Consider the following 16850-nt stretch of genomic DNA (forward strand, 5'->3'; position numbering starts at 1 on the left):
GGCAGTGGTGGCGCACGCCTTTAATCTCAGTATTTGGGAAGCAGAGGCAGGAGGATCTCTGTGAGTTCGAGGCCAGCCTGGTCTACAAAGTGAGTCCAGGACAGTCAAGGATACACAGAGAGACCCTGTCTCGAAAAACCAAAATATAAACAAATAAATTAATTAAAATAATAATAATAAAAGAGAAGGTTAAGATGGGAACAAGTAGCTGGCGGTGGTGGCACATGCCTTTAATCCAAGCACTTGGGAGGCAGAGACAGGCAGATCTCTGAGTTCAAGGCCAGCCTGGTCTACAAAGTGAGTCCAGGACAGCCAAGGCTACACAGAGAAGCCTTATCTCGAAAAACAACAACAACAACAAAATTTTTTTAAAGATGGGAATAAGTAGCTAGGCATGGGAGGCATGGGAGGCAGAGGCAGGTGGATCGCTGCAAGTTTGAGGCTACAAAGCAAGTCCAGGACAGCCAAGGCTACACAGAGAAACCCTGTTTCGGAAAAACAAACAAACAAACAAAAAAGCTGGAAAACAAACAAAAAGCCCACAGTACAAATCAATGTAAAATAACAGCAACAAAAACACAGAGGTCTCAGCCCTCAGGGTAGAGGCCCAAACACAGGGTTGAGTGGTAGCTAGCTCACTAAAAGTCTAGGATGTGTTTAGCAGAGGACCTAGCTGTAACCTTAAAGCCTCAGAGCCTTGAGAAAATGTTTGTTAGTTTCTCTGAAAGATTTTATCACAGTGGTTATTGAAGCATTTTGAAAAAACAAACAACAACAAAAAACTCCTACAAATGTATCTATTTGAAGACAGTTTCTGTTTTTCCTCCCCCCCCCCTTGAGACAGGGTCTCTCTGTGTAGCCCTGGCTGTCCTGGACTCACTTTGTAGACCAGGCTAGCCTCAAACTCACAGCGATCCATCTGACCTACATTGCTAGGTTCAGATTTGGGTTCTTTTTTAAAATTTATTTATGTTAAAAAACAGGCTTTTGCGGTTTCTTTCTTTTTCATTTTATTTTTTTGGTTTTTCGGGACAGGGTTTCTCTGTGTAGCCTTGGCTGTCTTGGACAGGGTTTCTCTGTGTAGCCTTGGCTGTCTTGGACTCATTTTGTAGACCAGGCTGACCTCGAACTCACAGCAGTCTGCCTGCTCCTGCCTCCCAAACCCTAACCCTGAGTGCTGGGATTAAAAGCATGCGCCACAACTGCCTGGCCAGATTTGGGTTCTTACAAGGTTTACCCAGCATACTCTTCACCAGACTTCCAAACACATTTACAACACCGCTATCCTGCATCAGTCCAGGATGGAGAACAAAACACCCTGACATCTTCCTCCTGAGGCACCGGCTCCACTGTGGTACATGGAGACTCAGGGCTCTGCCTCTCTTCAGTGCTACTTACTGGCACCTGGCATTACATGGTGGCGGTGGCTGATTGTCCCAAGAATGGAAGGGAAGGGAAGGCCAACCTATCACTTGATAGCTTTGGCTCACGGGGTGCCTTGGACAACAAAAGAACCATTTTGGGGGTGTTGGACGACTCTCCGGCTAGCAATTTATCTCTGCTATTTAGTGTCTGGTGTTTTCCACCCTGTCTCGTGTCCTACATTCTAGTCAGATCTGCGGCCAAGCAGGGGGGGCATTGATTCCAACAGCCATTCATTTACAGAGCAGTGAATTCCTGGGGGGTTTGGGTGGGGGGAGGTGGGAGCACCGAATGGGGATGCTTCCCTGTGTTCTTTCCGGTGACTGCACGGGAGCTCTGTGAAGCATCCTCATCTAGGGTGGGAGGCATAAGAGACTCAAGAGAACCTTTCTCCTGTAAAAGAAAAGCAACCCGGACAAATGCAGGACTTCAGCCTCCGTTTTCGAGCGCCCTCTCCAGGCCGGCTGAGAGTACCGAGGGCGTGGCCCGAAGATTGATTGACAGCTCACTTAGATCCGGCTGGAGACAACGGAAACGAGCTCCCGCCCCCTGATCTCCACCACCTCCCGCCAACCCCAGCTTCCGCGGTTTCCTCCCGACGCGGACCGGACCGGAAGTGCTTCCCAACGACTGCCTCGTCTTAATAGACACACCGGAAACGTGCTCCCGACTATCGGTCCGCCTGCGCCGCCGGCCATCGGTTCCGCTTCGCGGCCCGGAAGTGCGGCCTTCAAGTTGACAAGCGAGAAGCGGCCACTACAGATCCTGCTTGCCTGAGGAGTCTGAGGTGGGGTCGAGCGGGCAGCCTCCTGCCTCAGAGTCAGAGGGAAGGCTGGGGTGTGCCTTGTAGAGGGACGCCCGCGTGAGGAGCGGTGCGCACCTAGCGAACGCAAGAGGGCGCTGCAGGACCGGGGCAGGCTGCGTGCGGGCGGGCAAGGGCGCTGAGGAGGCGGGAATCTGTGGGTGCAGTCATAGTGGGCCCGAAGTGGGCTCTGGCATAGGATGGGAGAGAGACAGGTTGATGGAGCAAGGTGCCTGGCACGGGTGAGGGCGTGACGGCGAGAATCCAGCAGGGGAGGATGTGCGAGAGTGTGCCTTTTGTTCTGAGGCATCCGGGAATGCCCTGCTGAGGAGTCCGAGCCTCGGGGGAAGTAGGGCGGGAGGTGGGGGTGAGGAGAAGTAGTTCAGGACCTACGTTTGGCACAGTGGTTGAAAAAGGAGGGCCGCTGGCAGAGGCAGGTGCAGAGCCTTGGTCCACTTGAAGAATTAATTCATCGTCATGGAAGACCCAGATAAACTAGGTTAGCAGGCTCCCTCTGGCTGCCGCAGGAGGGAAAGGCGTGGGGATGGGGGTGTGGAAGGGACTTGCAAGGTGACTTCTAGCAAGCAGTCCAGATCAGTGGTAACTGGCCCAATGTATAGAACAATCTGAGAGGGCTGGAGAGATGGCTCAGCGGTTAAGAGCACTGTCTGCCCTTCCAGAGGTCCTGGGTTCAATTCCCAGCAACCACATGGTGGCTCACAACCATCTACACTGGGATCTGATGCCCTCTTCTGCCGAGCAGGTGTACATGCAGATAGAGCATTCATACGTAAATAAATCTTTTTTTTTTTTTTTTTAAATAGTTTGAGAGAAAAGGAGGAATCTGCCTGCGTCAAAGGGAAGGTCATTTTAGTGTGAGGATGTAGAAACATTGAGTCCGAGATCACAGTAGTCCAATTATAGGGGCAGGATTTAATAGAGTCCCACTCTGGGGCTATGGCCCTAGAGAGTCAGGCTGGTGGAGATAGACAGATACCAGGACGCATCCTGTATCTTTTTTGGTGGTGGTGGGGGTTTTAGACAGGGTTTCTCTGTGTAGCCTTGGCTGTCCTGGACTAGCTTTGTAGACCAGGCTGGCCTCGAACTCACATCGATCCACCAGCCTCTGCCTCCGGAGTGCTGGGATTAAAGGCATGTGCCACCATGCCCAGCCAGTGTCCTGTATCTTGATTCTCTACCTTAGAACAGAGTTGTATGAAGTCTGACCCAAGTGTAACACCCTCCTTTATTGAATAAGGAAACAGGCCCAGCTCCTTTGGGGGGGAGGGGTGTGTGTGTGTGTGTGTGTGTGTGTGTGTGTGTGTGTGTGTGTGTGAAATGTTGTTACTTTTCCAGTGGCTGCTCTGGCAAGAGATCACATCCAAAGACCTTCTAGTTCTGTGTGATCCGGCAGGAATACAAACACGGCTTTAATCCAGGAGACAGAAGCGAGCAGATCTGACTTTAAGGCCAGCCTAATACAGAGTAAGTTTCAGGTTTAAAAAAAAAAAAAAAGCTTAGGTCCAGGGGTGGTGGTATATGCCTTTAATCCCAAATGGTGAAGGTAAAGTTAGTTTGTAGAAGGAAGCACCCATGTTTGAAAGTGATGTCTGAGTGGCAGAAAGAAAGATTTGACAGAATAGGCTATGTTCAACTCTCACAAGAAGAAAGAGGAGAGAAAGCTAATGAAGGGGCAGCGCAGAGAGCTCAAGAGTGGAATCAGTTTTACCTGGACAGTAATAGAGAGACAGGTTGCAGAGAGAGAGAACTCAGGTGCAGAACAAACGAGTCAGACAATGAGAAGGAGCCAGGAGATCAGAAGAGATTGCTGGAGTTAGTTCGAGGCCAAGCAGAGCAATTCAGAGGCTGAGAGATAAGCCAGATTGAATAAATCATCTGGGAGAGGAGTTTGAGCCAGAACAGCTGAATTTAACCAGCCAGCTCAGAACTCAGTAAGAACAAGAAAGGAAAGCTAGGCATGGTGGCACAGGCCTTTAATCCGAGCACTCAGGAGGCAGAGGTAGGTGGATCGCTGTGTTTGAAGCCAGCCTGGTCTACAAAGTGAGTCCGGGACAGCCAAGACTACACAGAGAAACCCTGTCTTGAAAAACAAACAAACAAAAAGAAGTAACGATGAGCTTCTTAAGTAGTAAATCTCAGAGGCTGAAAATGTTCTGGGCCTAGGTTAGATTGTACGGAGACTACAAGTTTCCAGGACTAGGCCTAGGTTAGCAGACAGGGGCAATAAGCCTCTGAGATTAACAATTGAATCATCAAATAAAAGTTCCTTTTACAGGGTTGGGGATTTAGCTCAGTGGCAGAAGCAGAGCGCTTAAGGCCCTGGGTTCGGTCCTCAGTCCTGGAGAAATAAAAAGTTCCTTTTACATGGTAGTCTTGGGTTCATAAGAAGTATGGAGATTGGGGCTGGAGAGGTGGCTCAGAGGTTAAGAGTGCTGTCTGCTTCTCCAGAGGTCCTGAGTTCAATTCCCAGCAATCACATGGTGGCTCACAACCATCTAGAACGAGATCTAATGCCCTACACTGTATACATAATAAATCATTAAAAAAAGAAGTACAGAGATTGATCGATTACATTGGTTTTTAGCTTGCTGGCCTTTCCCATCACTTGTGCAGTTTTCTTTTTCTTTTTTCTTTTTTTGTGCAGTTATGTAAAGGGCGGGGGGGGGGGGGGGTGAGGACAGGCTGCAAGGCTTCCTTATATGTACTTGCTTTCCTTGAGTGTAAAGGACACTAAAGCCCAGGCTGAAGAGGTATTCCCAAATCATTCTGCTAGGAAGCAGATGCATCCCACCGTCCCGAAAACCTCCACACACACTAGTTAGTGGGACCTGGTTAAGAGTTAGTCAGTTAAATGGTAGGTTTTTTTGAGCCGGGTTTTCTCTGTGTAGCGTTTGCTGTCCTGGACTCAATCTGTAGACCAGGCTGCCTCTGCCTCCCGAGTGCTGGGATTAAAGGCGTGTGCCACCACACCCGGGCAGGGTAGACAGTTTATTTTATTTTACTTTTTTAAAGATTTATTTATTATTTACAGAGTATTCTGCCCACATGTGTGCCTTCACAGCAGAAGAGGGTACCAGATCCCATTATAGATGGTTGTTAGGAATTGAACTCAAGACCTTTGGAAGAACAGACAGTGCTCTTAACCTCTGAGCCATCTCACCAGTCCTGTTTTTGTTGTTGTTGTTGTTTGGTTGGTTGGTTTGGTTTGGTTTTTCGAGATAGGGTTTCTCTGTGTAGCCTGGACTCACTTTGTAGACCAGGCTGGCCTCGAACTCACAGCGATCCGCCTGCCTCTGCCTCCTGAGTGCTGGGATTAAAGGCGTGTGCCACCACGCCCGGCTCGGTTTTTGTTTTTTGTTTGTTTGCTTAAGATTTATTATGTAGGGTTGGAGAGATGGTTCAGTGGTTAAGCACACTGACTGCTCTTCTGAAGGTCCTGAGTTCAATTCCCAGCAACCACATCATGGCTCACAACCATCTATAATGTGATCTGATGCCCTCTTCTGGCCTGCAGTAGTACAAGCAGGAAGAACACTGTATTCATAATAAACAAATAAATAAATCTTTAAAAAAAAAAAAAAAAAAAAAAAAAAAAAAAAAGATTTATTATGTATACAATGCTTGCCTGCATGTACACCTACACACCAGAAGAGGGCACCAGATGTCATTATAGGTGGGTATGAGGGACCGTGTGGTTGCTGAGAATTGAACTCAGGGCCTTTGGAAGAGCAGCCAGTGCTCTTAATCTCTGAGGCATCTCTCCAGCCCCTTAAGGGTAGATAGTTTTGTTTTTTGGGTTTTCTTTTCTTTTTTTTCTTTTCTTTTTTTTTTTTTTTTTTTTTTTTTTTTTTTGAGACAGGGTCTTTCTATGTAGCCTTGGCTGGACTTCCTTTGTAGACCAGGCTGGCCTCGAACTACAGCGATCCACCTGCCTCTGCCTCCTGAGTGCTGGGATTAAAGGCGTGCGCCACCACCACCCGGCTTGTTTTGTTTTAAACAAGGCTACCCCTTGGGAGGAGGGCCTTCCCATGATTTAAGGATATTAAATTTGGGGGCTAAGTAAGTTCCCAGAAGGAGGCTAAGCCTGGATCCTCCTTGGGACAGACAGTAGTGGATATATGCTGGTGTTGCAGGGATGGAGGACACCCAAGAGTACTTACTCCGGGTTGCGTTTTATGTGTTGGTTCAGGGACTAAGGAACTGAGTGCCAGGGATGCATGAGGTGCGCCACACCCTTGTGAGAAGTACTAACCAGCCAGGACATAGGATGGCAAAGAGTCCTTTAGCTGACAGCCCAATTCCCATTGTCTCCTCATCTCGCAGATGGCAGCGACAGAGGCAGTGCACCACATCCACCTACAGAACTTTTCCCGCTCACTACTGGAGACCCTCAATGGGCAGAGGTTAGGCGGTCACTTCTGCGATGTGACTGTGCGCATCCGTGAGGCTTCTCTGCGCGCGCACCGCTGCGTGCTGGCCGCAGGCTCACCCTTCTTCCAGGATAAGCTGCTGCTTGGCCACTCAGAGATACGTGTGCCACCGGTGGTGCCTGCGCAGACGGTGCGCCAGCTGGTCGAGTTCCTGTACAGCGGATCGCTGGTGGTGGCACAGGGCGAGGCGCTGCAGGTGCTCACAGCAGCATCGGTGCTTCGCATCCAGACGGTCATTGACGAGTGCACGCAGATCATCGCGCGTGCCCGTGTCCCCAGCACCCCGGCGCCTCCCCCGCCTCTGCCACCACCTGTGCCCCCTCCACTTGCACCCGCGCAGCTGCGCCACCGTCTGCGCCACTTGCTGGCTGCCCGTCCCCCGGGTCACCCCAACGCCGCGCACAGTCGCAAGCAGCGTCAGCCCGCGCGTCTGCAGTTACCTGCACCCCCGGCACCCATCAAGGCCGAGGGGCCTGATGTGGAGCCAGCGCTGACTGTCGCCCCTGAAGACAGAGGTGAGGATGATGACGACGAGGAGACAGATGAAGAAACCGACGCTGAAGAAGGTGAAGGTGGTGGTGGCCAGGTTGAGGGCCAGGTGCCCCCTGCCTTCCCTGACTGTGCAGGGGGCTTCCTTACCGCTGCAGCTGACAGCGTTCGTGAGGACCCACCTGCATCCACTGGCATCACCGATTATGGTGGTGCCGGGAGAGATTTCCTTCGGGGGACTTCAGTGACCGAGGATGTGTTCCCAGATAGTTATGTGTCCGCTTGGCATGAGGAAAGCAGCGGGGGTCCTGAAGGTTGTCCTGTGGAAACCTCTGCTCCACCCGACTGTGCCTTGGCTGGGCCTCGCCCAACGGGTGTGAAGACCCCCGGCCCCCCTGTGGCTCTCTTTCCCTTTCACCTGGGTGCCCCTGGTCCTCCAGCGCCAACACCTTCTACTTCATCGGGGCCAACCCCTGCGCCCCCGCCCACCTTTTACTCCACCCTCCAGCCAGATGCAGCCCCCAGTGCTCAGCTGGGAGAAACCCCAGCTGTGCCTGCCGCCCCGGCTGCTCAGGCCGCAGCCGTCACAGGCACTCCTGGGCGAGCCGCCGGTGTCCAAGCTGAGCAACCGGCCTATGAGTGTAGCCACTGTCGCAAGACGTTCAGCTCGCGGAAAAACTACACCAAGCACATGTTCATCCATTCTGGTGAGTGGGAAAGGAAAGGAAATTGCCTGTACTCACACAGATTTCTGATATCCTTAATCACTGGAGATTTGGTTCCTGGGTGGGTTTGGGCATTTGAGAGGCCTTGTTTTGTGTTAACCCTAGAAACCTGGAAATTTAGCTCCCCTTGTAAAGGGGTTGATTGGGAAGCGGGAGCCGGCTTTTCCAAAGCCTCCAAGACCTGTGGAAAGCTAGCCTCAGCTTGGCGTGATCTGGTTTAAAGGACTGTTGGTGGGAAAATGGCCGGCTCTGGGAGTGGGGATTGCGGGATGGGACTTGAGTTGAAGGAAGAAGGGCTTATTTCCCATAAATGTGGCTCATGGTGTGGGTGTGAGTAGAGGAGGCTCGTGTGAGGTTGGGAGAGACGTGAGTGTGTTGTCCATATGGGCACTACGTGTCACTCCAGACAGGATTCCTTTGTTAGGGTCCCTGGTAGAAAATGGCGTAGTTGAAGGGTGGTGTGGGTCCAGGAGAGGGGTTCCCCGCAGAGCAGCATTCCACAGCTGTGCCCAGAGCTGCTACCAAGGACAGACTCCAGGGAGAGCAAGCTGGACTAACGTGTGTGTGACTTGCTTTGTCATGTGCAGGGGAGAAGCCACATCAGTGCGCAGTGTGCTGGCGCTCCTTCTCGCTACGAGACTACCTGCTCAAGCACATGGTTACACACACCGGCGTGCGAGCCTTCCAGTGTGCAGTGTGCGCCAAGCGCTTCACGCAGAAGAGCTCACTCAACGTTCACATGCGCACACACAGGCCCGAGCGTGCGCCCTGCCCTGCCTGTGGCAAGGTTTTCTCACACCGCGCGCTGCTGGAGCGACACTTGGCAGCTCACCCTGCACCTTGATCGGGATTCAGCTATAAACCAAGGCGTGGCCATGTGCCTTGGACTAGGTCCACTCCACCAAGAGGCTCCTGCTGCGGAGGACGGACCCTTTCCCTTCCCCACTCTGACCCCGTTTTCCCTGTGGACTTGGGACCCGGAACCCTATTCCCTTCTACATATGCCCAGACTTACACCATTTTCAGCTTGAGCTTGGCACACAGACTCTCGACACCCGATGCTGGATTTGTGCCCCACCCCCTGCCGGCTATGGTGTCCAGGGCTGTCCTCTGCCCCAGTGCTGGGCTAGAATTCTCTGACCTCACCCCCAGTTTGAGCCATCCTTCCCTCATTGGGCATCTATGGAGTCTCAGATGAACCTACTATGGGACTTTAGGATTCTGTGTTCTAATAAACAGCATTGGGCCAGTGCATGCCTCGTAGGTTTTCCAGGCTATAGGATTGGGGTTTGGTCTCCATCTTCTTGGAGCGTACCTTTGCAGCCCCCCCCCCCGAGATTTCCTGGGCAATAGGCGCAATTTGATTCAATATCTTGGACTTGTATTTGGGGATTTAGATGGGTGGGCGATACACTATCTAGTTTTCTTGAAGTGTTTAGTCTGTGGGGAAGGGAGTCCCAATCCCAGTGGTGGCTGCTACATGCTACATTTTTTTCAACCAAAAATCTTTTAGAATGAAGTCCTCCCCATTCTGATGGACAAGAAGGTTGGACTCCTTACTTGTGAGAAGCCCAGGAAGAGTTTTTGGGGGCCAGGCTGATTTGAGGGCATTTGAGCCCTGGATGTTGGGGCCCCAAGTACTAGAGAACCCAGAGTGAAGTGCAAGGCTGTGTCAGGTAGGTGGGAAACAAGACTGGCGAGGACCCAGGCTGCTGATTGAATAAATAAATAAAGAAGATGGCCTAGTGTCAAAGAAACGACCAGCAGTAGATTTGCTTTCAGCTCAGAGAGGCATCATCTTCCCTGTCTCCTTCCCTCCTCTGATGCCCTGATACCTCACGGTAAGGAGTTGGTGCCAGGGGAAGGGCGCTAGCCTGGAAGGCCAGGCCCCAGCCATACCTGCTTGTCTCTGGGCTAATGAGGCTCCACTGTAGCTGGGTATCAAAAGTGTAGCCCAGCCTTCTGAGTTCCAGTGCTATGTGGTCTGCTTAGATGCAACTCAAACACCAAGTCCAAATTGGGGGCGGGGAAACCACTGCTGATAGAGCAGGGGTGCAGAACAGACTTGGGAGCTAAACTGCAAAACCCCAGCCCACCTCCCTCTCCCCCCTGTTTTTAACCCTGAAAACCATAAACATCTGTGCCATGTTACACTTAAAATTTTCTGCCAATCAGGATTTAAGGATCGGGGACTTTCTTAGAGACATCTATCTCCCTATGTGGGACACTTACCCTGTTCTCACTAGTTGGTTTATTTAACTGGCAAGGCAACTTGCCTGTCATCCATGTCTCAACTTGCCGACCAGGATGTTAGTTACCCAGGGAGGTCTTGGGAACATAAAAGTTGTTTGTTTGGTTTTATTTGTTTTTATTTATTTATGTTTTTGGCTTTTCGAGACAGGGTCTCTCTGTGTAGCCTTGGCTCTCCTGGACTTGCTTTTTAGACCAGGCTGGCCTCGAACTCACAGCGATCCGCCTGCCTCTGCCTCCCAAGTGCTGGGATTAAAGGCATGTGCCACTATGCCCGGCTGTTTGGTTTTATTTGTTTGTTTGCTTGTTTTGGTTTTTCGAGAGAGGGTTTCTCTTGTAGTCCTGTGTAGGCCCACTTTTCTTGACAAATATATTTTATTACGAACTTATTAACTGAGAGTGCCTCACTTATAACCCAGCTAACCTAAACAATAGGAAAAGGAGATTAAAAAATACAATAACGAAACCATAAAGATACCAGTTCTGAGGACCAATTCTCCTGGCATAATCAGCAGAATTTCTTCTGCTGGAACCTGGAGCAACCAGAACCTGGAGCCCAGAGCCTCGAAGCCTTCCCTCAAGCGGCTCTCTCTAGGAGCATCTTGAAGTAGAGTGATGAACAGCCAAAACTATCCCAAGTCTCCAAAGGCCCTGCCTCTTGTTTTTGGCTCATTTTTATACCTCCTCTCAGAATTTGTTCAAGGATGTTTTTCAGCTAGTTAATAACTAATCTCCCCCACGTGGTTTGACTTCTAAGGGGATAAACATCACCTGCTCTCTTACAAGTCTTTTCTCATCCCTGACTTGTGATCTAAACAAAAAACATGTTTATCTCTCCTTCAGTCCTGGCTGTCCTGGACTCACTTTGTAGACCAGGCTGACCTCGAACTCAAAGAGATCCGACTGCCTCTGCCTCCCGAAGTACTGGGATTAAAAGCGTGCGCTACCACACCTGGCATAAAAGTTGTTGGACCCCTATTCAAAATGGCCTTTTTACTCAAAATGGCTTCAGTTTGGTTCCTTCTTAAATCTCCCCTCTGTCTTTGTACATTATTCCAATTCTTGCGTCCTGTTTCAGAGTATAAGGGATCGTATTGGGTCCTTAGGACCATGAGCGTAACTGAGGAATACCAGGAGGAAAAGAAGGGCCGGTGAGCAAGGTGGCTAGCCAGTCAGATCAATCAAAGAGATTGGCAAGTAATTATCAGCCCGTCTTCCTTGTTCTCCCCTATCCAATAGGTTTGGTTTTGTTTTTGCTAATGTATCTCAGATTATCCCAGAATGATTGACATAAAAACAAGAGTTTCCAAAGTGGGGAGGGGAAATGCTGGGTGCAGTGGCACACGCCTGTAATCCCGGCACTCGGAGTTCAGAGGCCAGTCCGGTCTACAAAACGAGTCCAGGACAGGCAAGGCCACACAGAGAGACCTGGTCTTGAAAAACTAAAAAGAAAAAAAAAAAAAGTTTTCCCCAAAGGGAATTTATTTGTGACTTAGCCTTTCAGCCTGTTAAGGTGGCAAGAACAATATAATCTCTTCTATAACTACTTCCAGTTGAAAGTGGGGCATCAGTTGTTAGGACCCAGGAAGGCTGAAAGACTGGTCAAAGGGTGGGTTTTTTTGTTTTGTTTGTTTGTTTGTTCAGACAGGGTTTCTCTGTTTAACAGCTCTGACTATCCTGGAACTCACTCTGTAGTCCAGGTTGGCCTTGAACTCACAGAGATCCACCTGCCTCTGCCTGTCTTGAAAAACCAATAAATAAATAAATAAATAAAATCTTTTTAAAAACAAAACAAAAAAGCCCTAGTTTTAGCAATGTAAACAATTTAGTGTCTATAAAATCAATACCAAGTGGATTACCCTTAGGTTACAAAGTTTGCCAGCCAGTAAAATACATTCTTTTTTTGTTTTTGTTTTGTTTTTTGAGACAAGGTTTCTCTGTGTAGCTTTGGCTGTCCTGGACTCACTCTGTAGACTAGGCTGGCCTCAAACTCACAGGGATCCGCCTGCCTCTGCCTCTCGAGTGATGGGAGTAAAGGCCAGCCTGGTCTACAAAGCTAATCCAGGACAGCCAAGGCTACACAGAGAAACCCTGCCCCCCCCCCAAAAAAAAACCCAAACCCAAACGAACCAAACAAAAAACTAGTCAGAAACAAACATTTAGTGGCCATATACATGTATACATTTAAAACAGAAAAGCAAAACTTCTGTAGTGGGACTAGCCATCCACTTTCCTACCGGAAAGCTGACCGCCTCCTGCAAATGCCTTGCTTCAGGTCACGGTCTCCCTGCAGCGGTGGCAGCACTTGGCTTCAAGGAGCCCCAGTTAAATCTCTGAAACGAGTTAAGATTTAAGCCTGACCGGCCTGGTTAAATAAGTCTAGCAACAGGCTCCACTTTCTGTCAGTTCAGAGCAGGCCACCTTCTTCGGGGGTGGGTTCAGCAACCGCTGCCAATGCTGCAAAGAGTGGGCAGCCAAGCAGAGACAACCTTGACCTGGCCAGAGGAAGATAAGGTTATTTAAAGATGGCTTCCTACTGCTGGTATAATTGGTTAAGAAAGAATGACTGCCTGTTTGGAAATCTGCCTTATGATGAACTCATGACCTGGCCGGAGTTGCCCCTGTTTGCCGGAGCTCTCTAGCCTAATGATTAATTAACTCCCTTTTGGAATTTAAATGCTTGTAAAAAAAAAAGTGCTGAGTGGTGGCCCCAGCATGTTAATGATTACCTAACCCCCTCCCACTTGGGAATTCCCCTAAAAGCCTTAAAAAGAGCCTACAAGCTCACAGGGGGGTGTGGCGGGGGGGGGGGGTTGGTTCACCATCCTGTCTGAACGGTGACTCCCCCTCCCCAGCACGTTGGATTTCTTTAGAATAATTCCTGTTTATTGTTTGCATACTATTTGAGTTCCCAGACCCTAACATTTGGTTCCCTGGTCGGAAAGATGCTGAAGGCCTTTCCTCTAACAGCGCTTTAATCCCGAGTGCTGGGATTAAAGGCGTGCACGCCACCACTGCCCGGGCGGGATTTTCATGTAATTCTTGTATTAAGATCTGGATTTAGCCGGGCGGTGATGGCGCACGCCTTTAATCCCAGCACTCGGGAGGCAGAGGCAGGCGGATCGCTGTGAGTTCGAGGCCAGCTTGGTCTATAAAGCGAGTCCAGGACAGCCAAGGCTACACAGAGAAACCCTGTCTCGAAAAACTAAAAAAAAAAAAAAGGCGTTCCTGGTGGTCGGTCGAGCAGGCAAAGGTGTACCTTTTTAGAGCCACCCTCTCGCGCGGTCTCGTACCTTGAAAGATGTGGAGTGGACTGTTACCTCCTGGGCTGAATGAAAGCGACGTTGAGTCACATTCTGAAGAGGAAGCCATACTAGAGAACCCAGAACGTTCGGAACTTCCCTTACCGGAAGATGGAAAGGCGGAAGGCAGTGGCAAGACAGAAACGCGAGGCTTCCCCGCAGGTGAGCCAAAGGCTGAAACAGAGGCCGACACAAACGCATATGAAAAGTGCCCTTCTGGAATTCCCTTAGACATGTGGAATAAATTTCAAGAATTGCGTACAAAAAACTCTGAGCAGAAAAAGTCAACGTCAAGATTCAGACAGAAAAAAAAGGAAACGCTCCAAAAAAGGAGAACCAGAACCGAAGAAGGAAAAGGAGGGTCACAGTGAGCAGTCTTCAAGCGGAGCCCGGTGGAAGGAACTTACTCAGTATTTTGGAGCCAGTGATAGATTTGAACCACCGGCAACACAGCAAAAAGCTGAGAAGTCAGGCCTCGAAAAGAGGATAGAGCAGGCAGTGGATGAGTGGGATGTTGAGAAGGCCGAAGAGCTCAGCGACCAGCTAGCTACTCGAGAGCTCGGGGTGAAAATTGCCAAAGCACTTGCCTGCCACAGGTTTGTTAAGGCCAAACAGGAGGCTGAAAACTCACGGGTTGCTCGAAAGAAGAAGAAACTGGCGTGGGGGTTTCAAGCAAAGAAGAGATGGGAAACCAAAAGCAACATGGGATATGTGTAACTTGGCGGAGATCTTCAAGAGGTTTATTTATAGACTATCATGCTCCGTTGGACGAAAAGATTTTCCTCTTAGGTTAAATATGTCCGGGAATTGATAAAAGGTACAGAGATAAGCATAAAACTTGGAAGCTGACTATCAACTCTTTTCAGTCTTTTTTCTTTTATTTATTTTTTTAAATATATTTTATTATTCAGTCTTTTTTTCTAAGAAGCTAGTAAAGGAAATGAACATTTTTTTTTTTATATTTGTGTAAGAAATTTTAAGCGTATGTACGAGGAAAAAAAGGATTTTATTTATTTACTTGTATAAGTAAAAATAAATTTTCTGTTTGGTCTAGCGTAGCCTGTGAGGTCCTTGGTTAATCAGCCATTCTGTTTTATGTTTGCGAGATTTGGGATGTTGATGCTTTTTATAGGTCTCAAAGGCATGAATGACCCTAGGCTTGCTGTCTTACAGACACAATCCTAACTTCTGTCCCTAGTCTGTATTTGTCTTAGGAAAGAGACTCCATCCAGGGGTCACCTGTGGATTGCAAGCTGCTGAGATCTGGACCTGCTGAAACCTGATGTAAATCTATCCAGCTGATGTGTGTGCTCCCTGTCTCTTCAACTGGAACAGCTAAACAGATGCTTCTCATAAGTGCCCCATTACCTAGACTCGCTTTTCCAGCCTTCTTAGGCCCTGACATCAGCGACCCTAGTGTCAGCAAGTGGAAGTTACAGAAGAGTGGCTTGGCCCTGTCGTCCCACTTAATAGACTGCAGTGCTAAGTCGAGGACAACTCTCTGGCAAGAGGAACAAATGGCTACCTATGGGCAGACGAGAAAATAGATCCTCAGTTCTGTTTCTCCTGGTCATGCTTTGTGTCCGTTACAGGATTTCATGTTTGTCCTCGTTCATACTGATGCTGCCAGACTTAGGGTTTCAAGGCACAAAGCAACCCCTTATATACTGTACAGAAGTCATAAAATCAAAGATTTGATTTACGTTCATGGGATAGGGGGCCAATGGGCGGCCTGGTTAAATAAGTCTAGCAACAGGCTCCACTTTCTGTCAGTTCAGAGCAGGCAACCTGGGCCTCCATGCTTCGGAGGTGGATTCAGCAACCACTGCCAATGCTGCAAAGAGTGGGCAGCCAAGCAGAGACAACCTTGACCTGGCCAGAGGAAGATAAGGTTATTTAAAGATGGCTTCCTACTGCTGGTATAGTTGGTTAAGAAAGAATGACTGCCTGTCTGGAAATCTGCCTTATGATGAACTCATGACCTGGCTGGAGTTGCCCCTGTTTGCCGGAGCTCCCTAGCCTAATGATTAATTAACTCCTTTTTGTAATTTAAATACTTGTAAAAACAGCCTTCGAGTTCACCTAGGATGCCATTGTGTGTCTGAATTGTGGACCCCCCCCCCCCCCCCCCCCCCCGCTTTCTACAGCAATACCGCACTTTGTTGTTTGCATACTGTTTGAGTCTTGTGGTCTTTTCTCCAGTGCGTTCTGGACCCTAACAAGTCAAGGAAGGAACGGCCAGCCTGTGAAGTTTGACCCATTTTTCCAAATACGAAGCACAGAGCAGCAATCAAACTAAACATAACTACAGACACAACTGACAGACATGGACAGACCGGAGGACAACCTATAGACTGGGAAAGGGGATGGAAGAGAAACAGGTGTCCCACCAGCAGAGCCCAGACCAGGTGCCCTATCTGAGGGGCCCAGGAGGTGGACGAGGTGCCCTACAGTCCCCGTCAGACTCCAAAAGCCATGCTGCCTCCAGCTTCTTTCAGTGAGTCAACCAGTGGTGCAGCAAACAGAACCAGAAACAGGCTTACCTCTGGACCTCTTAGACTTCAAAGTGAAGTCCTTGTCTGCGGAAAATTACAAACAGGGTCCTGGGTAGAGCGATTGGATTCTGGGCCGTGCACCAAATGGTGTGCATTTAGATCCAACACAGCTCAAATGCCAAGTCAAAACAGAAAGCTGAAGAGGTATTGCATTCAAGCTGCTACACAGGCAAGACCTGAACTGTGACCTTGCGTCAGAATGCTAATAAAAATTTTATTATCAATATTATTATTGTTGTTGTTGTTGTTGTTTTGTTTTTTGGTTTTTTTGGTTTTTCGAGACAGGGTTTCTCTGTGTGGCCCTGGCTGTCCTGGACTCGCTTTGTAGACCAGGCTGTAATTTTTTTTTTCTTAAAGATTTATTTACTTATTAGGTATATAGTGTTCTGCCTGCTTGTACTCCTGCAGGCCAGAAGAGGGCACCAAATCTCATTATAGATGGTTGTGAGCCACCATGTCGATGCTGCGACTTGAACTCAGGACCTCTGGAAGAGCAGTCAGTGCTCTTAGCTGCTGAGCCATCTCTCCAGGGCAAAATGTTAACAAAACTTTTAAGTTTCAAAACCACAAACATTTGTGGTAAGTTACACTTACATTTTCCTACCAATCAGGATTCAGGGGACAGTCTTAGGGACATAAACTCATCCTGTTCTCACTGGTTGGCTTATTCAACTGTGGCCAGGTGAATGTCTGGCATTCCTGTCTCAATTTATCAACCAGGATTATGTTACTTACATGACATACATGTCTCTTTTTGCCATGTTACCCAAGGAACTCTTGGGAACTTAAACTTTGTTTGACTCTATTAAAAATGGAAGGTTTTTTTTGTTGTTATTGTTTGTTTTGCTTTTTTT

At 48.8% G+C, this 16850-nt stretch overlaps 1 protein-coding gene and 1 pseudogene across 2 annotated transcripts; both read left to right on the forward strand.

The window, feature by feature from the left end:
- The first annotated feature begins 2034 nt into the window (after window positions 1-2034).
- Window positions 2035-9106, forward strand: Zbtb45 (zinc finger and BTB domain containing 45). Of its 2 annotated transcripts, none has more exons than XM_051162379.1 (3): window positions 2035-2209; window positions 6569-7871; window positions 8477-9106. In XM_051162379.1, exons 2-3 carry the CDS (start codon window positions 6569-6571, stop codon window positions 8731-8733), a joined length of 1560 nt encoding a protein of 519 aa, XP_051018336.1. In that variant the 5' UTR covers window positions 2035-2209; the 3' UTR covers window positions 8734-9106. The 2 variants fall into 2 exon arrangements, with proteins under 2 accessions (XP_051018336.1, XP_051018337.1); XM_051162380.1 differs by lacking the exon at window positions 2035-2209 and adding an exon at window positions 2583-2723.
- A 4289-nt stretch (window positions 9107-13395) lies between these two features.
- LOC127203579 (protein FAM204A-like) lies at window positions 13396-14194 on the forward strand (annotated as a pseudogene).
- The last annotated feature ends 2656 nt before the right edge of the window (window positions 14195-16850 follow it).

This window comes from Acomys russatus, chromosome 19, assembly GCF_903995435.1.
Source record: "Acomys russatus chromosome 19, mAcoRus1.1, whole genome shotgun sequence".
NCBI classification, from domain to species: Eukaryota; Metazoa; Chordata; class Mammalia; order Rodentia; family Muridae; genus Acomys; species Acomys russatus.

Coding starts and splice junctions, on each gene's coding strand:
- Zbtb45 (XM_051162379.1), top strand. CDS start 6,569: ATGGCAGCGACAGAGGCAGTGCACCACATCCACCTACAGAACTTTTCC. Junction 7,872..8,476: donor GCACATGTTCATCCATTCTG/GTGAGTGGGAAA, acceptor TGTCATGTGCAG/GGGAGAAGCCACATCAGTGC.